The sequence below is a fragment of the Marmota monax genome, unplaced genomic scaffold, assembly GCF_021218885.2.
Source record: "Marmota monax isolate L192 unplaced genomic scaffold, Marmota_monax_Labrador192_F-V1.1 WCK01_AAM20220418_F8-fsc00149, whole genome shotgun sequence".
Classification (NCBI taxonomy): Eukaryota; Metazoa; Chordata; class Mammalia; order Rodentia; family Sciuridae; genus Marmota; species Marmota monax.
This window is the reverse complement of record NW_026693170.1, coordinates 1,048,724-1,069,896: the sequence shown is the minus strand read 5'-3', so window position 1 is coordinate 1,069,896 and position 21,173 is coordinate 1,048,724. Positions and strand designations below refer to the sequence as shown.

Genomic DNA, 21,173 nt, shown 5'->3' with positions numbered 1-21,173 from the left:
AAAGTGAAAAGCATAAAGAGCAGAACAACACACAATGCTACGACATAAACCCATTAAAATGCTCACATACATAATCTGCATGCAAAATAAATTGATTTGACATGACTAATTAAAAAGCACAGATGCTCTGTGACCCTGGGCCACAGATGCTATGTGACTCTGTGACCCTTGACATCTCTGAGCCTCAGTTTTTTCAACTAGAAAAGAGGAGTAATGGTAATAATGAGAGTCATAATAGCACCTACCACGTGAGTTTCTTAAAGATTAAATGAGTAATAGAGCTGCCTGACTGTGAGTGCTCAATAAATGTCAGTGACCACATTAATTCGTCATCGTCATGATCAACCTCCCCTGTGCCAGCGCTGCCCACTCTGGGTGACACCATCTAGGGCTGGAGGTGTCTGGGTTTACCACTGTTTCCCCAGCACAGCCCAATATGGGACCTGCATGTTGTCCAAGAATTTAACAAATGATCGAATGAATGACAAGAGGGAGAAAAGGCTTTTTCCCCACTTTTCCAGGCGGGGAGAGTCGGGACCAGAGCGCCTGCCTCATCTTCTCCCTGGCCCGACCTCCCACCCCCGCCCTCCAGGCCCGGGGTGCAGGCAGCAGGGCCTCGCCAGGGGGCGCCGGGCGCGCTCACCTGGGTGATGAGGAACTTGGTGAGGCGCTCGGGCAGCCGGCCCTTCTCGCTGGAGAGGATCATCTCCAGCATGTCCCCGTGCAGCTTCTCCATCACCACGAACACCTTCTCGGGCGTCTCGAACATGCACTCCAGGTTCACGATCCCGGGGTGCCGCAGACTCTGCGGGGGTCGGGGAGGGGACAGGGTTTGAACTCAGACCCCAGAGGGTCAGAAATGGCAAACAAGAAGGACGCCCCCGGGTGGCGCTGGTGAGGAGGGGAGAGGAGCTGGGCAGATGGAGGGAGCTCTGCGTCTGTGTCTCTGGGTTTGTTTAGTGCTCCATTTGGTCTTCTCATTTCTGTTATGTGGCTGCGCCCTAACCCCAGTTCTGCTGGTCCCTTCCTCCCTGAGCCCCAGATTCCTCACCTCCCTTTCCACCCCCAGATGGTGGCTAGAGAGAGTTTCCTAAATTCCACTCCTGATCCTTCCTTCCCTTGCTCAAAATCCTCTTTAAAAATTTCTGATGTTATTATTATTTGATCCCAGGAATTGGAGCTAGGACACTTTACAACGGAGGCACGTCCCCTAGGGGCCTTTTTGCTGTTTATTTTGAGACAGGGTTTTCACTAAGTTGCTGAGGCTGGCCTCAAACTTGTGATCCTCCTGCCTCAGCCTCAAGTCACTGGAATTACAGATGTGCACCATCATGTCTGGCTATTTTGTTGTTGTTGTTATTAGTTATTACTGTGTGTGTGTGTGTGTGTGTGTGTGACCCTGGGGATGGCACCGAAGGCCTCCCACATGCTAGGCAAGCCTTCTACCACTGGGCTACACCTCTAGCCCTAAAAATTCTTCCTATGGCTCCCAAGTACCTTCAGGAGAAAGCCCACTGGCTCTAGCCCCACCGTCCTCCCTGGCCTCTCCTCCCACCCCCTCCTTCCGGAGACCTCATGCCCCCCTCACCCTGGCCTTTACACAGCCTGGTTCCTCTGCTCCGAACACTTCACCCCCTCAGTCTCAAACACACATGTTCCCTCCTCCAGGAAGCCCTCCCTGACTAGGCCAAGTTGCCCTTGAAAGGAAGAAGCAGGAAGGAAAGGCCTTTCTGGGGCAGGGCACAGCTGGTTCCACAGACCCCGGTGGTCACCTGGAGAATGGCCACTTCATTCCGCAGCTGGCTCTCCTGCTTGGTGGGGAAGCGCAATTTGTCAATGACCTTCACTGCCACATCCCTGCCCGTCTTCCGGTGCTTTCCTGAGGAATGGGAAGGACAGGTGAGAGACAGGGAACAACAGGACCTCCCACACCTGCAGGAGACGCCCCACCCCTGCTGTCACCCCCAACCGTGGAGACCCAGGCAGCTGGGTAAAGGTGATGGAAGACCATCTGGGTGGCTCTGAAGGGTCCCCAACGTGACAGAGGGATGGAGGGAGCAAAGTGGAGTGAACCAAGGCAAAAAGCTTCAAGGAGGGAAATAATACGGGAAACGAGATTAGAGCCAATGAGAATCAAGGATCGAGCTCCGTGTCCAATCAGAGTGCAGGAGGCAAGCCCGGCAGTTTTTCCATTGTGAAAATGGAAGCCTACAACCAAGAGCGCCCAGAATCTCGGCCAATCAAAACGGGAGGGGAGCACGTGGCCAATCAGAAAGGGAGCCCAGACAGACAGGCCCCGCCCAGCCCCTAGGTTAGCTCTGGAGTGTCCTCACCTCCATAGACCACTCCAAACTGCCCCGAGCCCAGCACCTCATCTGGAAAGATCTGGTAGACAGTGGCGATGTCCTGCAGGGTGGGGACAGGAGGGGCAGGGGTGAAATGGAGATGGGGGGTCCTGGAGACAGGAGACGGGGAGGTTGTGTGGGGAGGGGAGGCATCAGGTGTGGGCGGGCATCTTACCACATTCTCCTGGATTTGGCTGTTGGACACAGAGATGCTCAGAGATGCTTGTCCTGGGGTGAGGGGAGAGCAGAGGTAAGAGGACCCCAGGCTCAGGATTGCCTTCAGCCATCCCTCCAAAGACTGCCTCTGGAGCCAGACTACCCAAGTTAGAATCAAGAGCATCTTTGCACAGGACTGTGACCTGGCCACCCCTGAACCTTAGTCTCCTCATCTAGGAAATGGGCCACTGGGAGGAGTACCTGAGATGCTCTGAGGGGCTGAAAAAGTGATGTCACAAACCACATGCTGAGCATTTTACCCAGGGAGGCCATTTTACAGAGAAGAAAACAGGCTTGGAGGGAAAGTCCAAAGTGATTCCAGCAACTTCCCCTGAATTTGCCCTACTACAAACCTAGAGACAGACGTTTCCAAAGCCCCAGTCCTTCACTGTTTGAAAGCCTCTCTCCCCTTCACCTCCCCACAGCCCCTGCTCACCATCCTTCATCCAAACCTCTGCCCCCCAGACTCTGCCCTGACTTCCGTACCCCCATCCTGCTCCTTCCTAATCGCCCTTCATGGGGAAGCCCAGGCCCCTTAACTGGCTTAGAAACCATGGTCAACCCTCATCTACTGAGCTCGGCCCCCTGAGCTACTGTGTGCCCCCAGCACTCTGACCTCCTTGCTGGACCTCACACTCAGCAAGCGCTCTCCTGCCCCCTGGCCTTTGCACATGCTGTTCTTGTGCCAGGAAAGCCCTTTCTGTCACTCCAGACTCAGCCAAGTCCTCCTCATCCTTCAGTCTCAGCACAAATGCCACTCTGGGGTCCACGTCAGATTACTGTAGCTGACCTTCTGCATCACTCTGGTCGTTTAGGAACAGTGACCACCCTCTGTTATGTCCAAAGGGATTCCCCTTTGCTTTCCCCTTCTCGCCCTTTCTGCCTCCTCCAGGAAGCCCTGCGGACATCCAGATGGAGTCAGGCACCCACTCTGGGCCCCTCTGGTCTCCGGGTTCCCCTGCCCCAGTCCTGCCTTCATTGTGTCATCGCTGCCTGGGAACAAGTATTCTGCCCCCCTGGGAGGGACGGCAGGTCCTGGGCTGTCTTGGTCACGGCCGTGTCTCAAGCACATGCTGAGCAGGAGACCCTCAGGAAATGCATGAGGAGCCACTGCCACCTCTCACAGGCTCAAGAGGGGAGGTGACATGCCCGAGGCCACACATCTCAGCCCTGGGCCCAGAAGTCACATTCCGAGCCCTGACACTGCCTATCATCCTTGGGGTCCTACCAAGCCCTTCCAGGTCCATCCTCTCAGGGGGCCTGGGTGGGGGACTTACTGTGGGGTGCGTGGCCTGGGGCGCTGGGTGCGTCCTGGAGGATGACGGGCATCAGGGCCTGGCGGATGGCTGTCTCCCAACCTCGGGCGGCCTCGGCACTTTGCCCACTCGGCCCGCCAGGAGCCCCACCAGGAGTCTCGCCCACAAAGTAGGTGGCATTGGCAGTGACAATCTCGAAGCAGTGTGGGTTGGTGCCTGGAGGCACGAGGCTGAAGTTCTGGGCAGTCTCCACGGTGAGGATTTCTGACAGCGGAATTTCCTGGCAGGACAAGGAACCAGCGCGGGTAAGGACCCCAGGCAGCCCTGGGGCTCACTCAGAGAGGCACACAGGAGCCGGCATCGAGGGACAGGGCTGGTTTGCATAAAGTGGCAGGAAAGACTCCTGGCAGAAGAGGCCAGCTGTCAGGGGGTGGTGGGAACAGCACGTTCAAAGGCCCCAGGAAAGGCCTGCTGTGCTCCAGTGACGCCGTCATGTGGGACAGCGCCTGGCACACACTAGGTGTTTAATAAATGTTGATGAATAAATGAAGGAAATGAAGCCATACAAGGCCTTGTGGGCCACAAAGAGAAGCCTGGACTTTGTCTGAGGCCCTAGGGAGACTCTGAAGGGCTCTGAGCAGGGGACAGGCAGCCTGTGACTGTATGGAGGGTAGGTGGGATAGGATGAGGCTGGGACAGGAGGCGGAAACAGGGCTGGTGGGAGGAAAGGCACCATGGGAGGCTGAGGCAGGCTTGCAGGTTCAAAGCCAGCCTCACCTACTTAAGGAGGCTGCAAGCAACTTAGCCAGGTCCTTCTCAAAAATTATTAAAAAGGGCTGGGGATGTTGCTCAGTGGTTAAGCGCCCTGGGTTCACTCCCCGACAGCAGAAAAATAAGGCATCATGGGGTGGGAAAAGCTTTGAGAGAGAAGGGAAGACAGGAAGAGGAAGGCCAGAAGGCCAAAGGCTCAGGTAGGCAGAAAGGCAGGCGGCGGGACCCAGAGAACAAGGGCAGGGTCTGAGCCAGGCCGGCAGGATGAGGAGGAGCCAGTCCATGGCAGGTGCCTGCGGGGAGCCTGGGCGTCCTTCTAAGGGCACCGGGAGCTAGGACTGTTTAAAAAAGACCCCTCTGGCTGCTGAGTGGGAAGGGACTAGCAGCCAGGGCACAAGAAAGACCCACTAGGAGACAACCTCGACCACCAGGTGGAGAGGCAGCCGGAACACGGTTCTGGCATGGGAGGGGGTGACAACGACAAATAAATATAAGTAAATAAATTCTAAAGTAATGATATCAGGCTGACGGTTCCCGGGAGCTTCACACACGCCAGGCCCTAAGCCATTGGCTTTCCGTGGATTACGGCAGCAGCCCTGAGTCCCAGTGAGACATTCTACAGGTGAAAAATGAGACGCACAGAGAGGTAAAGGAACTTGCCCTGGGCTGCCCAGCTGGACAGTGGGGGGACCAGAACCAAATGGGCAGCACTTATGATGGGATGGAAGCAGGGAAGCTGCGGCGGCGGGGACAGGAGATTGGCGAGACCTCGGTGGAGTGACTGAGGGTCAGAGGAGTAGGAAGGATGCGGGCAAAGGGAGTCTGGGGGCGCGGGGAGACGGAAGACCCACCTTGTAGTATCTGTTGGTCGTGTTGTTCTGGAAGAGCGTAATGCACTTGCAGTCCAGGCGCCAGTAGTGCCGCTTCCTCTGATGGGGAGATGTTGAGGGTGACGTTGACCGCCAGGTTCCCGCCACCTAAAGCTCCTCTTCTAATCCGGTCCTTCCCCACCAAACTCGCTTGGCCCCGCCCCAGCCCTGACCTTGCCCCTGGTTCTCTATCCTCCCTCTAACCCACCCTGATTGTAGCTGGACCTGCACCAAAACCCACGTCCCTGAACCCAGGCCCAGCCCCACCTGCCCCTCCCAGCTCCAACTCCACCCACCTTAGCCCCGCCCATAGCCCCTCTCTAAGGTTAGGTCACCCTCCAGCCTGGCTGCCACTGCCCCTCTCCCTGCCCCAACCCCATCCTACGCCTCGCCTGTCTTCTATGTGGTCCCGCCACTGCAACCCCTTCCCTTAACCTCTCTGGTCTCACCCCACCTGGTCCCACTTGATCACCGCCCCCCCCCCCCACTTAACCGAGAAGAGGCCCAACACCACCTGACCCATCCCCTTTAGCTGTAGTCCCGCCCTTAACTCCTGCTTTCCCCAAGGTCCCATCCCTTCTCTAACTCCTGCCCTGGGCCTCGCCCCACCCTTACAACCCAAATCTGTGGCTCTGCTTTAAGCCCCACCCACCCGGACTATCCGACCCACCCCAAACCCCGCCCCGCCCCCTCACCAGCGTATCCTTGTTGCTGTAATGAACCACCCAACCCTCACGCAGCGTGGTGCTGGATTTACGGGTCGTGTGTCGCACTGACTGTACCACCCTCATCAGCGGGATGTAGCCCAGGGAGCTGTGGAGGGTAGAGGAAGGGGTGAGAAGGCACAGGCGGAAAGTGGCCATACTGCCAGGTGCCACTGGGAGCACCTCTGGACAGTCAGGGATATGGAGGGAGGGGTTGCCACCTTTCAGGATTTACCAGTGAGGAAGGGGACTAGGGGCACTTAACCACTGAGCCACATCGCCAGCCATTTTTATATTGTCTTTAGAGACAGGGTCTCGCTGAGTTGCTGAGGTTGACTTTGAACTCTTGATCCTCCTGCCTCAGCCTCCTGAGCTGCTGGGATTACAGGCATGCACCACCGCGCCTGGCCTGAAGGGACTCTTGAGAGGGACACATAAAGAGGCCAGTTACAGGCTGGAGATGTGACAGTGGCACGGGACTAGCATGCACCAGGTCCTGACTTCCATTCCCAGCACTTCGAAGTTCACAGATAGGTTGCCTAGAAAATTCCCTAAATTCCTTGGTACCTCAGCTTCCCCTGTCACGGGCTTGCTATGAGAAGTGGACACCTTTCTACGGAGCTTAGCACAGGGACCTCCATCCATTAAGTGTTCATTAGTACTTAGCCCAGCAGTGGTGAAGCCAGCTCTGTGACATTGGGCAACTGTCTCAACTGCTTTGTGCCTCGGTTTCCTCCTCTGTGGATGCACTGTTGCAGTGAGGAGAGGCAGGTCTAGAGATGAAGCGACTGCGCAGTTCCAGGACTGACAGGACCCTGGGTGGCTTGTTCAGGACCCTGGGTGGCACTTCTCATTTCCTCTCTGAGATTCAGCTTCCTCACCCTGACCCCCATCCCAAGTCTCTGAAGGTCGGGCTTTGACAGCCCATTTTTGTGTTACTAGAGGCCCCCAGGGAATACCAGGGAGAAAGAGAGTTTGGGGCACAGCATGGAACTTTCTGGATCCTTGTGACCCAACCCCTCTCTGACCTCACATCCCACCCGCTCCCCTCGCCCTCCCGCTCCATGCACAGGGACTCCTTGCAGTTCCTGGAATTGCTTGGTCCCACCTTAGGCCTCTGCACGCTAGCTGCTGCCTCTGTCTGGAAGGCTTTGCTCCCAGGCTTCCTCCCCAGGGCCTCCCCTGCCATCCCTCTTTCCATGTGTCACCTCTCCAGACAGGCCTCCTCTAGTACCCTAACTAAAACGGCACATCCCTATTCTCCGCCACTTCTTGTTGCTTTATTTATTTATTGCAGCACAGGGATCAAGCCCAGGGCCTGGCCCAAGCTAAGCAAGTGGGTTCCCCCAGGGCCAGGTCCCCAGTCCCTCAGTGCTTTATCTTTCCTTGCAGGAGTTGCTGTTCCCAGTGCTCTGGATGACCGTATTTACTAGCTGTCTCCAGGCCACGCGAACAGAGTGCTCCCTGTTCTATTCACATCTCTCTGCTTAGAGGTGGGTCCCAGCAGGTCATTAAAGAGTTATTGAGGCACCTGTGGAAGCTGCCTGCTGCCTCCCCTGAGTTCATGCTGCCCTGGTCCTCTGGGGGAAGCCTCAGCTTCTCTCCCTTAATAATCACTGGCCAAGGCCCCTGAGCCTCGATCTTCTAACCTGGAAATGGGGATAATGATCCTCTCAGGAGGGATTTAGTCTGAGGTCTGAGAACAAATTCTTTTTTTTTTCCCCCCACTAGTGGGAATTAAGCCCAGGAGTGCACTACGACTGAGCTACACCCTCGGTCCTTTTTATTTTTATTTACAGAGTTATCACTAAGTTGCCCAGGCTGGCCTTGAACTTGCAATCCTCCTGTGTTGCTGGGATTACTGGTATGCACTACCACACCCAGCACATGTTCTTACTCTACATACTGTCAGAATGCAATACAAACTTTCTGGAAGGAGCCACAAGAAACTTGATTCCATGGCTTCCTCCAGGGAGAGAAACTGGGTAGCTGGGAGTCAAAGAATGTGAAGGGTTTCATTATATACCGTTGTTTTTTTTTTTTTAATATTGTTTAGTTGTCAATGGATCCTTATTTATTTATATGTGGTGCGGAGAATCGAACCCAGTGCCTCACGTGAGACGTGCTAAGCAAGTGCTCTACCACCACGCCACAACCCCAGCCCTCATTATATACCTTTTGAGTGACTGAATTTCCAGATCCAAAAAAGCAAAGTAAGTTAAAATATACTTCTATTAAAACTTTTGAAAAAATGTCCATCAAGAAAAAAAGGTTAACCTTAAAGTTTTGGTGCTTTAAAATGTGTGCCTCAGGGGGCTGGGGCTGGGGCTCAGTGGTAGAGTGTTTGCCTAGCATGTGTGGGGCGCTGGGCTTGATCCTCAGCACGTCTTAAAAAGGTAAATAAACAGGAGTGTTGTGTCCATCTACAACTAAAAAAAAAAAAAAAAAAAAAGTTTGCCTCAGGAACTGGGAAAATTTAAATCAAGGTGATGTCAGCCCATTGTGAAGATGGAGACATGTGAGGTTTGCAGTGGGGAAGGACCTCTAGGGGGATCCATGGGTACCTCTGGGCTTTGTCTCCCTCGCCTTCCTCCTCCTCGCTGGCATGGAGGGCATTCTCTGAGTGGGAGCCAGGGATGACACCGGAGTCGTCGGCCTCGTCCACGAGGGCGTTCTTATCAGCCTCACTGAAATCTGTGGCCTCCTCCATTGGCACATCTGGGAGGACAGGGCATTAGACCGGGCTCCACCCAGCCCTGCCCCAGCCCCCTTCCCTCCCAGGGACCCTAGCCTCTTACCTCCATTGATGAGCGCCTCCCCCAGACAGTCATTAGGGACCCGGGTAGCACAGCGTTTGTGACAATTAAACTTGCAGTCTGGGAGGAGGACAGGGAACAGGGACAGGTAGAAGGGGGAGGAGAGAACCTTAGGACTGAACCTTCACTCAACCCCCAGGCTCAGAGGAGTCTGTTCTTGCTGTGTGGATCCAGCCATTCCCTGCTTTGAGCCATGGCTTCCCCCAACAACGGGGAGACTGGATTAAGGGGGAGACACAAAAGCCCTAAGACTACGGATCCAAGGGGATACAGTTAAAGGTTTCCATTAACTTAGACTCCTCAAATCTTAGGATGTGGGGGACTCTAACATCCTATGACTCTGAGCTTTGAATCCCTGCAGGCAGGGATGAGTTTCTCTATCTTTGACACTATTAACATTTTGGGCTGGGTAATTCATTTTTTGTGTGGATCTGCTTTGTGAGTACAGGATATATTTTTTTTAATTTTTTAAAAGTTATACATGGGCACAATATCTTTACTTTGTTTATTTATTTTTATGTGGTGCTGAGGATTGAACCCAGTGCCTCATGTGTGTGAGGCAAGCGCTCTGCCATTGAGCCACAACCCCAGCCTAGTACAGGATATTTAGCAGCCTCCCTGATCTCCACCCACTGAAAGACACTGGCATGATCCTCGTATGAAAATGTCTCCAGGGGCTGGGGATGTGGCTCAAGTGGTAGCACGCTCGCCTGGCATGCGTGCGGCCCGGGTTCGATCCTCAGCACCACATAGAAACAAAGATGTGGTGTCTGCCAAAAACTAAAAAATAAATATTAAAATTCTCTCTCTCTCTCTGTTCCTCTCTCTTAAAAAAAAGAAAGAAAGAAAGAAAGAAAGAAAATGTCTCCATTGCCAAGCATCCCCTGAGGACAAAATTGCCCATGGTGGAGAACCACTGCTTTGAGTTTGAGGATTCCAGATTCTAGAACATTATATAATAAAGATTCTAGAGTTTACTGAAATCCCAGTTTTTAGTGTGTGATTCTGGATTTCTAAGGCTCCAGAGTTTGGCATCCAACTTTTTAGAATGCTACAAATCTATGAATCTACACTTCTGTGATTCTAGACTTCTAAAATTTCTTAAAGTCCAAGTGATTAGAATTATTCATATTTAAACTCTAAATTTGGTAATACTACAGTTCTAGACTTCTGCACCTTCATAATCTGATGATTTTGAGGTTCTGTACATCTAAGATTCTAGAATTCAATGATGCAAACATTCTAGCACCTAGATTTCTAAAATTCTAAGATTTAATGCTTCCAAGGTTACATGATTCTAGACTTCTGAGACTCTCAAACATAATTTTTCCAGGCTGCCATTATTCAAATCCCATGATTCTAAAATCCTAATATTCTGTAAGATCTATAACTTAGCCATTCTAAGACTTAAGGCCTAAAGTTCTGTGGTTACTTTAGCTAAATTCTGATTCTAAAATTCCTGAATCCTATTTCTAGCTTCTATGAGTCTAGAATTCTCAAGTTCATTAGTTTGGGAATTCAATGTCAAATGTATTATGTATCTAGATTTCCAAGATTCTAGGATTCCAGAATCCCAAAACTTCCAGAACTCCAGGATTCAGGGCACTCCCGTTCTCAGGCCCTGTGCTGATCAAAGGATCAGAACACTGAGATTCTTCTGTCCCACAACTTAGGCTGGGGCCTGAGGGAGGTCTAGGCCCTGGCTCCTCCCGGCCGGGGCCCAGCTAACCTTTGCACTGCAGACCCTGGCGAAAGAGGCCCTTGAGAAGTTTCTTGCAGGCCTGGCAAACAGTGGGCCGTGTGTAGCTGTGGATGAGGAAGGTGTGAGGCACCTTGACCTTGGAGAGCAGCATTTTATCCAGCTCAATGGGTCGGCCAGTGTAGAATGAGGCAGAAGAAGAGGAGGACGAGGGTGGGCGTCGAGGCAGGAGTTCTGTGGTGCTACGGCTCTACAGGTCGGCCGAAGTAGGAAGGCCACATCAGTGCGTGGCTCCCATACCCCTAGTCCTCCCAGCCCCCAACCCTCCCCGTTCCCCACTCCCTCACCAGCTCCTCAGCGGTGCAGGGCAGGGACTCGGAACTGCCGAGGCGCACTGAATGGCCACTGGCCAGAGATGTGGACGAGAGGCGCCGCTTGCGGGCCCCACTGCAGTTGTTGGGGATGCTGAAGGCGCAGCGCTTGTGGTAGTTCAACCCGCAGCCTGCGGGGGGCGCCAGACGGTCAGAGACAGAGCCCGCTCCCCCTCCACCTGTCACCCCTTTAAGAGGCTTTATTCCTCCATCACCCCCGCACGCTGCCCTGCCCTCCCCCACACCGCCCAACCTTCTCCAAAAGACATTACTCCCCTAAGCCCCCTGTCATTTAAGCCACCCAGCCTGTGCTCTTCTGTTACAGCAGTCCTAGCAAATTAGGTCAGGTGGCGGTCAGCTCTGTCAACTTGGCTTGGCTAAGCTACCGTCCCCCGTTGCTCCAGCACTACTCTAGGTGCTCCCACGAAGGTATTTGTAGATGGGGGGGGGGAAGTCTACAGAGTGACAGTACTGAGACAGATTGGCCTATTTAATTGATGGTCCTGATTCAGTCAATGGAAAGAGTTCAAGAACTGAGCTGAGACTTCCGGAACGAAGGACTTCTCCCTGTGGACAGTTCCCGCCAGCCCTCCCTGACAGGGTGCCCTGAGGATTCCGATAGGCACCGCCAGCCCCACAATCCTGTAAGCCGATTTCTTCAAGACAAATCTCTTAATATTATCTCCTACTGGATCTGTTTCCCTGCTTCAGGCCCAAATGATACAAGCCTGCCCTCTGCCCACAGCCCAGGACTTTTCCCTCCAGCTCTCTCCGGGGGCGGGTACTCCTGGCTCTGAGACCCCACCTCCAGGCCCCGCCCCTCCTCTCAAGCTCTACCCCACGGCCTCGCCCTCCGAGTCCCACCTCGTAGGCTCCGCCCATCTAGGGCCCCGCCCCGGCCCAGCCCCGGCCCAGCCCCGGCCCCGCCCCGCGTCCCTCACCGTCGCACTTAAGGCCCTGCCGCACCAGGCCGAAGAGCATCTCGCCGCAGTGGTCGCAGAAGGCCGGCGCTCGGTAGGAGTGCACCGTGAGGGCGTGCGGGCGGATCTGGAAGTCCTCAAAGGTGGCAGAGGCTGCAGGCGGCAAGGAGGGGCTGGGCTAGAGCCAGGGCACGCCGCAGCTGTGCCAGCCTCACATTCCCAGGTTCTCCCTAGGCCTCCCGGTGACAAGATTTGTCCCTCCCTCCCCGCCTCCCTCCCTCCATTTCTTATGTTCTGCCCCATTACCGGACAAAATACCTACATACCTACAACAGGGCTGCGAGGAGGGGACATGGGGAACTGTTTAGTGTGTGGACAGCTTCATTTTGGCAAGATGAAATAGTTCTGGAGACTAGTTACTCCGTAGCGTGAATGTACTTAACACTACTGAACTGTACCCTTAAAAGTGTTAAAATGGTAAATTTGGGGGGCCAGGGATGTAGCTCAGTAGTATAGCGCTTGCTAGCATGTGCCAGACCCAAAGTTTAATACCAGTTATCACCCCTCTCCCTCCAAAAAGTAAATTTTATGTATATTTTATCACAATTTAAAAAATTTAAATTAAGCAGACATGGTGACACATGCCTATAGGAAAGGACTCTGGAGGTTGAGGCAGGAGGATTGCAAATTCAAAGCCAGCCTCAGCAATGTAACAAGATCCTGTCTCAAAATAAAAAGGGCTGGGCGTGTAGCTCAGTAGTATTGAACCCCTGGGTTCAATAACCAGTACCTTAAAAAAATTAAAAATCAAAAATACCAACCAAACAAAAAGACAAATACCTAGGGCAACCTCAGTTTCTCATCTAGCTGATCTGGGGTAGGGTCTGAGACCAAAAGGGAAAAAGAAAACTGCCTGAGTTTTCTCATCTTTAAAAAGGAAAACCAGGGGCTGAGGTCGTGGCTCAGTGGTAGAGTGCTCACCTAGCATGCGTCAGGCTCTGGGTTCGATCCTCAACACCACATACAAATAAATAAATAAAATAAAGGTATCGTGTTCAACTACAACTAAAAAAAATAAATATTAAAGTAAAAAAGAAATCCAAGCCCACCTCAGAGAGGGGACTGAAATTTTTAAGCAATAAAATACATATTAACCAGGTACAGTGGAGCATGCCTAGAGTCCTAGCTACCCAGGAGGCTGAGGCAGGAGGATCTCTTGGGCCCAGTAGTGTAGGGCCTGCCTGGGCAACATAGTGAGACCCCATCTCTTAAACAATAAAAAATAGGCTTGAAGTCAATAAGTGCCCACAAGTAAAGAAGCCAAGAGATAAGAGATAAGAAAGGTGCAAGAGGTAGGATTTTAAATTGGCAGCTGAGGAAGGCCTCTTCAGCAGATGACATCAAGGCAAGACTGGGCCAAGCAGGTATCTAGGAAAGCAGGCTCAGCATCTAGCCATTATCTCCTCAAAGCTTCTTTAAGCTTTAAATGAATTAACAAGTGAAAAGGCCTTAAAACAATGCCAGCAGAGAGAAGGTGCTCAGTAATTGTTAGCTCTTACTTGATTTGATTACCCACCCTCAGGCAGGGCCTTGCACATGCTAGGTAAGAGCACTGGACTGAGCTACCTCCCTACACCAAGCTCTTATTTTAAGAGTTACATCCTTGGACAAAGTCTTATTCTTTTCTTTTCTGCAAAATTTCACTCCAATATAAATCTATTTTTCTTGCTCTTATGCAACAGAAAGGGACTCTTCTGTGTGCCAAGGATTATCTACGCCCTCAGGTGAACGACATGGACAAGATATGTATACTGTGCTCTCAGGGCACTGACTTTCTTTTGGGGAGACAGACAAGAAACATAATCATGTAAACAAATAAGGAAATTTCAGAAAATGCCTACTGCTCTAAATAAATCAGAAGTGTGGAGCCTGCCTGGGCAACACAGTGAGACCCCATCACTATAGTAACATCAAATGTTACCGAGAAGCTTCTAACCCTGAAGGACAGTCAGGTTACCATGAGGAAATGACATTTAAACTAAGATCCAAATAACAAGAAGGAGCTAGCTATAAAAAGATCAGGGCACAGAGAACACAACTGCAAAGGCCCTGAGGTAAGAAGGATGGGCTGGGATGGTGGCTCAGTGGTAGAGCGCTCGCCTAGCATGCATGAGGCCCTGGGTTCGAACCTCAGCACCATATAAATGTAAAATAAAGATATTGTGTCCGAAATATAAAAAGAGAGAGAGAGAGAGAGAAATGCTTTAAAAAAGAGGGAAGTCTGTGGAAGAGACAGAAGACAGGCAAACATGATTGGGACTGTGAAAGTATGAAGGACAGTGCTGAGATGAATCAGGGGCCAGGTATGGTGGTGCACACCTGTAATCCCAGCTACTTGGGAGGATGAAGCGGGAGAATTGAAAGTTCAAGGCCAGCCTGGGCAATTTAGCAAGACCCTAGCTCAGATAAAAATAAAAAGTGGGGACTGCGGTTGTTGCTCAGCAGTAGAACGCTCACCTAGCATGTGCATAGGCCCTGGGTTCAATCCTCAGCACCACATAAAAATAAATAAGTAAAATAAAAGAATTTTTTTTTAAAAAAAGAAATCACTTTCTAAATAAATAAATAAAAAGGGCTGAAGATGTAGCTCAGTGGTTGAGCACTCCAAGTTCAACCCTTGGGGCTACCAAAACAAAACAAAAAGATTAATTCAGAGAAGTGGGAGAAGCTAGATCACAGGTGGTCTTGAGCCATGCAGATCAGTTTACATTTTATTCTAAGGATACTGGGGAGCCATGGGAGGATTCTGAGCTGTGGAGCATCATGATCTGACTTAAGTGCTACAATAGTAGTTCAGGCTGGATGTGATAGTAGCTAGGACCAGTAGGAGTGGTAAGGAGCAGGTTCAGGCTGTCTGTTAGAGACTGTACCATTAGGTTAGCTGAAGGATGGCAGGAACAGGTGAGAGAAAGAGAGGGATCCAAGATGCCCGAAGGTTTCAGGCCTTGGCACCTGGCTGAATGGTGATGGTGATGCCCTTCATCAAGATGGAGAAGACCAGGGGCTGTGGTTACAGCTCAGCAGTAGAGCACATGCCTCTCACATGTGAGTCAAGGGGTTCAATCCTCAGCACCACATAAAAATAAACAAAATAATTATATTTGTCCCTCTACAACTAAAATTAAAAACTTAAAAAAAAAAAAAGGTGGAGAAGAGTATAGAAGATTAGGCTTAGAAGAGGGAAATCAAGAGTTCTGTCTTGGGGCTGGGGATGTGGCTCAAGCGGTGGTGTGCTCGCCTGGCATGCGTGCGGCCCGGGTTCGATCCTCAGCACCACATACAAACAAAGATGTTGTGTCCACCGAAAACTAAAAAATAAATATTAAAAATTTCTCTCTCTCTCTCTCTTTAAAAAAAAAAAGAAAAAGAAAAACTGAAAAGTGAATATTAAAAAAAATATTCTCTCTCTCTCTTAAAAAAAAAAAAAAAAGAGTTCTGTCTTGGCTGGGGGTGGGGCTCCTCTAGTGGTAGAGCAATTGCCCAGCAGGCTCCAGGGTCTGGGTTCCATCCACAGCAAAACAAAAACAAAACAAAATAATTCTGTTCCTTACAGGCCATATCTGAGATGTGTATTAGATGCCAAGTAAAACTGTCAAGGGGACAAATACATAAGCAGCATTCGGGCTTAGAGAGATGGAGGTGAAGATAAATATTGAAGAGCTACCAGCTTACAGGAGGACTTAGAAGCCTGAATGAGTTCACCAAATGTGTAAATGCAAACTTCTAATTGTCATTCATCCATTTAACACATTTTACTGAGCATGACAGTAAGCAGACACCCCATTCTTTTTTGGGGGGGATACTGGAGATTGAACCCAGGGGTGCTTAGCAACTGAGCCACATCCCCAGATCTTTCTTATTTTGAGACAAGATCTCACTGAGTTGCTTAGGATCTTGCTAAATTGCTGAGGCTGGCCTTGAACTTGTGATCCTCCTGCCTCAGCCTCCAGAGTCTTTGGGATTAGAGGCCTGTGCCAGCTACCACACCCAGCTTTAGACAACCCCCTCTTAGGAAGGACTTGTCAAGCCACAGAGAACTTGCCCACCCATAAAATGGGTATGTCAAGTGAATTAAATTCTGGCTGTACATCAGAATCACCTGGAGATTTTTAAAAGTACAGATGACCAGGTCTCAATTCACCTTGAAAAGACTATGACTTAACTGAGCATTTCAGTGGGAGGAGGCACAAGCATCAGAATATTTTCAACTTGATAGTCAAGAGTAACAAGTATAACATATGTTCAGGAAATGGCACATATCCGAATTTTCACACGGTACAAACCATGTGACCAGCATCCTGACTGATACAAAGCAGTTTCCCAAAAGTCCCTTAGACCCCCTGGTCCCTTAGACTGCACTCTCCTGAATTCCAACACCAGGGTTATTACATCTCTGTAGTGGCCACCGGAGCAGTACTGGGGATTGAATCCAGGCGTGCGGTACCACAGCACCACATTCCCAGCCCTTTTCATTTAATTTAATTTTGAGACGATCTTGCCAAGTTGTTCGGGCTGGCCTTGAATTTGCGTCCTCCTGCCTCAGCCTCCCGCATGGCTCCAGGTGACTGAGCCGGGCTTTCATCTGTCTGCCTTTGTGCTTCATAAATGCAATCACACAGTGCTAGTAGCTGTCTAGCTCTTCCGTCTCAGCATTGTTCGGGAGTCGCCCATGTGGGTGGATGGTTCACTAGCAGAGCGGGGGGAACTCAATACATCTATCTAGTCGGGAGAGGCAGGCTGCAGAAGCCCCCCAGGTGATTCTAACCTGCAGCAGCAGGAAAAGAACCACTGGCTCCGGCTTTAAAAAGCACATTTCCGGGGCTGGGGGTGTGGCTCAGTGGTAGGCTTTCGTGGTGATTCCCAGCACGGCAAAAAGAAAAAAAAAAAAAAGCCCCTGAGTCCAACGCCCTCTCACACCCGCCTCCTCCAGATGCCCCGCCCCCGTCCTAGGCCCCGCCCCTAGGTTGGCCACTGCCTCTCACCGGACAGTACCACCTCCACCAGGTCGCCCTCCTGGATGTCCCCGGCAGAGCGCACCAGTTGCAAGAGGTTGGCGGACGTGGGGTCATGTTTGAAGAGCAGGATCTTGTCGTAAAGGCCGTAGAAGCCACACTCCGGGAACTGAGGGGCGGGAGAGGGAGGTGGAGACGGAAAAGCTCAGAGCTGCCTACAGAGCCGTCCCGGAGCGGGGCTGGCGGTTTTCCCCGGAAACTGAGACCCCGCAGCCCCCGGCTTCCTGCCTGACCCCTCCCAACCCCAGCTGGAGCCGGGCAGGATGCCAGGGCCCCAGGTGTGCTGGGCGGGGGCACTGGGAGGGAGTCTGGTGGCTGGACTGGCCAGCCGGTGGGAGGGTTAATGGCACCGGGATGGTGGACACCTAGAATTTTCCAGAGCTGGAGGGGGGGCCTGAATGAGCACCCCCTCCTCTATCCGCCACCCACCCCCCACCCCAGCTTCCTTCCTGGATCTATTGTCCCTGTTACCTGGCTCCAGGCCCAGCCCTGGAGCACAGCGCGCTGGGAGGGGATCTAGAAGTGTGGAAGTGGGTGGGGAGGTGGGCTAGGGATCCAGGATCCTGGAGGTACAGGGTGCCTCTCACCCCAGGCTCAAAGGACCCAGGTGTCCAGTCCCCACCTTGAAGGGGGGGGGGCCGGAAATGAAACCTGGTAGAACAGAAAGTGAAACTGCCCAGGTGGGGCATCGAGAAGGAAGGAAGAGGCCCCACCACACCTGGACCCGGAGGGAAGAAAAATAAAGCTGGGGAGGGGGAGAGGCGGAGGGCTGCGGATTTGAGCTTTTGGACAAAGGATTTCACCCAGGGGAATATCTGTCTCTGTCCCAGCCTGGCTTCCCATGGAGCAGGCTGAGTTGAGGGGATGGAAGCTGGGCCTGCTAGATTTGGGGGTTTGGTAGGCAAAACCCTGTCCATTCTCCTTCCACAGAGAACCAGGATCACTTTGGCCCTGACCACCTGACCAAACTAAACCTAAACTTCAGTTTTCTTGTCTGTTAAATAAGGGAGTTGGCCTACTTCCTGATGTTTCTCTGAAGCCCAAGAGATTCATTTCCAGGGGTCTGAGAAAATTCTGGAATTTGGATATTTTGGGATTCCAGTATGCTCACATTATAGATTCATATACTCTAGATTCCAACACTATATGTTTTAGGATTCCAATAACTTAGGTCAGCAGTAGTCTAATATCACTGTCTTCTAGGAGTCTTACAAACTAGTATTCTAATTTTTTTTTCTTTTTTGTATTGGGGATTGAACCCAGGGATGCTTATCACTGAGCTACATCCCCAGCCCTTTTTATTTTTTATTTTGAGATAGTCTTTCTAAGTTGTTTAGAAACAACTTCGACAATTTGATGAGGCTGAACTTGAGTTTACAGTCCTCCTGCCTGGGTATCCTGTGTTGCTAGGATTACAGGCATGGACTGCCACACCTGGCTAGGATTCTAATACTTGACTATCTAGCATCAAAGATTTCAACAACTCAGCATTCCAAAATCCTCACATTTTAACATTCTAGGGTTCCTACAACTTAGGAATCAAAAATTCAAAAGTTTTAGTATTTCAATAACTTAGGATTCTAATATTTGAACACTTTAATGTCAGAAGAGTTCAACTACTTAGGACACATATTCCAACTACTTGAATTACAAATCTAACATTTTTACAGCCTGGTATTGAACATGAAAACCCACTATTCTTTTAACAATCTAAGATTTAGTTATCCAGATCTACTGGGTTCCCTTTTGCCATGATCCCTGGGCCAGTGCCCCAGGGGGCTGAGGGTAGGGTGGGGGCAGTGTGATCTGGAGAAGTGCTAGGGTCCCCAGAGTCTCTGGGGGTGCATAAGGGGTGCCTGCTCCTCCAAGTCATCTCAGGTCCAGGGGAGGGCAAGAATTGGGCCCTAAGACCTCACTTGCCCCTGACAGTTTATGCACAGAGCACACTCACACATGTCACCCGATCACCATCACCAGCCTGGCTTCAATTTCTACTGTTTCCACCAAATGGGAGGCCCGGGATGGGCCTGGATGGGGAGGTCCCTCCATTCTGTTCCCCAACCTGCCTCTTTCTCCCCACTCTACAACTGGCTGGCACCCCCCCTTCCTCCCTGCTGACTGCAGAAAACAAGAACATTCAAGGATTCAATTTGGGGAGATCTCTGTGGCACCCCACCCCTGCTCTGGGCCTCCTTGGAACGTTGGGGTGAGAACTCAACTGGGAGCCAATGTCTACCCCTCAAGTCGCCCAAGTCCCCTCACTCTCCCTGAGGCAGGCCAGGCCCCAGCGGCCTCTGCCACAGTATCCCACTCCTAGGGTCTCTTCACAAGCTGGAGAGGGAGCCTCACCTTTTGGTCCACGATGGAACAGGCCAGCTGCTTCACATGGGCCAACTCTGAGGCGGCGGGCAGCAATACGAACTCGCGGGTCAGACCGATCTGGATGTGGAAGGAGACCCCGGAGCCCGGGGCGGGAGCCTGGGCCAGCAGAGGTTGTGGCGACTGCAGCTCCAAGCCGCCGGGGGGTGGAGGAGAACCCGGCCCGGGAGAACCCGGGAGCCCGGCGGGATGGGAGGGGGCGGCGGCCATGAGGGCTGGCCGGACCCCCAGCCCGGCGCCCACCCGGATCCGGCTGGGAGAGCCCTGGGAACCCGGGCCCTGGATCCGACGGATCTCGTGAGCTGTGGTAGGAGCGCAGGGATGGAGCAGAGAACGCGGGCAGGTTGAGAGCGACAGACGAGGATGACAGGATCCTGGGAAACGAGAGAAAAGGACTCCGGTGGACCACACACGAGAAATCGAGGGATCACGAAGATCAGAAAGAGAGAAATAGTGGTTTGGGGACCAAGCGAACAAGAGATTGTAAGCAATCAGAAAGGAACATCTAGTAGGTCAGGGTTACAGGGATCAAGAGGCAGCGCGATCCAAAGGCCCCTTGAAGAGAGGAGTTCGGGGAGCGGGGGATCCCGGGTTCCAGGGGCTCTAGGAAGAGAACCTGAGAAGGAACCTGAGGGGTTCAGCACCTGGGAGTAGAGGGCAGGAGTCCGAGCGGGGGGTCGAGGGGATCCCAGTGGTCCGCTGGACCCAAGGATGGACAGAAGGGGCCGGGGTAGAAAGGAGGGAAGCTCACAGGTCGCGGAAGTTAGAAGAAAGTTCGGCCGGGGGACGCAGGGGAGGGGGCGTTACCGGAGGCGGGGTGGGGATGGGGGCAAGGGAGGGTCGCACGGCGTGGGTGGCCCTTTTCCCCCTCCAAGTTTAAGTCGGCAGCTGCGGCCCAGGAGGAAGTGTCCCGAGCGATGGTGCCGACAGCCAATCGGCGCGGGGCTCGGTGACGTCATGGAGGGGGCGGGACCTTCCGAGGGGCCGGGGACGGAAGGGGAGGGCGGGCCCGGTGCCTTGGAGTTGGGGGCGGGACCTTCCCAACCTGGCGGGGGCCCCGAGTGGTAGATGGAGGGCCGGAGGGCGGATTGACTCCTCTCCCCAGGCCACCCCAGAGTTGACTTTGTTCCCTGAGCCGACAGGGAGGCCGAGCCGCCCTAACCCCGCCTCAGGTCGCGGGGGCCGGGGTTAGACATTGGTCCTTTAAGGCTGGCCTGCATCCGGCGCCCACCGCGGGGGAAAGGGTCGGAAACAGGGTGTCAGTCAGGTCTGGCCCGCTTTCCGGGCTCGGCCTCACTTCCCAGAGTGTTGCCGGTGCTTTCGCCGCGCCCCATCCTAGAGGAGGGGGTGCTTCGGTGCACCGCCGCCCCTTCCCCAGATGGGAACACGGAGGCGGAGTCTGGCTGCAGGTCTGTCCCCAGCGCCCTTGAGCAAGGGACATGGAGCTGACTGCAGGGCAGTGCAGAGGGGGTGCAGTTTCCTTCCTTTTGACCCGAGGACTGTGGCGTGCAAGGGCTGGGGGAACCGGAGGGAGAGCAGCACACCTGCACCGCTTCAGGCTGGAGATCCAACAATCTCCTAGGGCCATGCATGTGATTTTAAGGGCTCTGTGAGCCTCGGACTCCCCATTGTTAGATGGGACTGTAATAGGGACTGACCGTAGAGGGTCTTTGTGAGGGCTGATGAGATGGTATACAGGTGCCTGGAACAAGGTTTGGTAAATCGTAGCCTTCGCTAGTGATTTGTAGAAAAAGG

General features: G+C 52.6%; 1 protein-coding gene across 3 annotated transcripts in view; it reads right to left on the bottom strand.

The window, feature by feature from the left end:
- Positions 1 to 20,352, bottom strand: part of Prkd2 (protein kinase D2) — a 28,367-nt gene extending 8,015 nt beyond the window's left edge. The window contains exons 1-15 of one of the 3 annotated variants that reach the window (XM_046455646.2): positions 20,226 to 20,352; positions 19,389 to 19,792; positions 17,010 to 17,148; positions 11,989 to 12,120; positions 11,024 to 11,178; positions 10,707 to 10,926; positions 8,960 to 9,037; positions 8,726 to 8,879; positions 6,153 to 6,270; positions 5,440 to 5,517; positions 3,839 to 4,097; positions 2,521 to 2,573; positions 2,334 to 2,406; positions 1,773 to 1,879; positions 644 to 805 (exon numbers count right to left, since the gene is read on the bottom strand). In XM_046455646.2, coding sequence (XP_046311602.1) covers positions 644 to 805; positions 1,773 to 1,879; positions 2,334 to 2,406; positions 2,521 to 2,573; positions 3,839 to 4,097; positions 5,440 to 5,517; positions 6,153 to 6,270; positions 8,726 to 8,879; positions 8,960 to 9,037; positions 10,707 to 10,926; positions 11,024 to 11,178; positions 11,989 to 12,120; positions 17,010 to 17,148; positions 19,389 to 19,628 — 1,968 coding nt within the window. In that variant the 5' untranslated portion in view covers positions 19,629 to 19,792; positions 20,226 to 20,352. Of the gene's footprint in view, positions 1 to 643; positions 806 to 1,772; positions 1,880 to 2,333; positions 2,407 to 2,520; positions 2,574 to 3,838; positions 4,098 to 5,439; positions 5,518 to 6,152; positions 6,271 to 8,725; positions 8,880 to 8,959; positions 9,038 to 10,706; positions 10,927 to 11,023; positions 11,179 to 11,988; positions 12,121 to 16,792; positions 16,873 to 17,009; positions 17,149 to 19,388; positions 19,793 to 20,062; positions 20,194 to 20,225 lie in introns of those variants that run through there. The other 2 variants (XM_046455647.2, XM_046455648.2) reach the window with 2 other exon arrangements.
- Between the last annotated feature and the right edge of the window lie 821 nt (positions 20,353 to 21,173).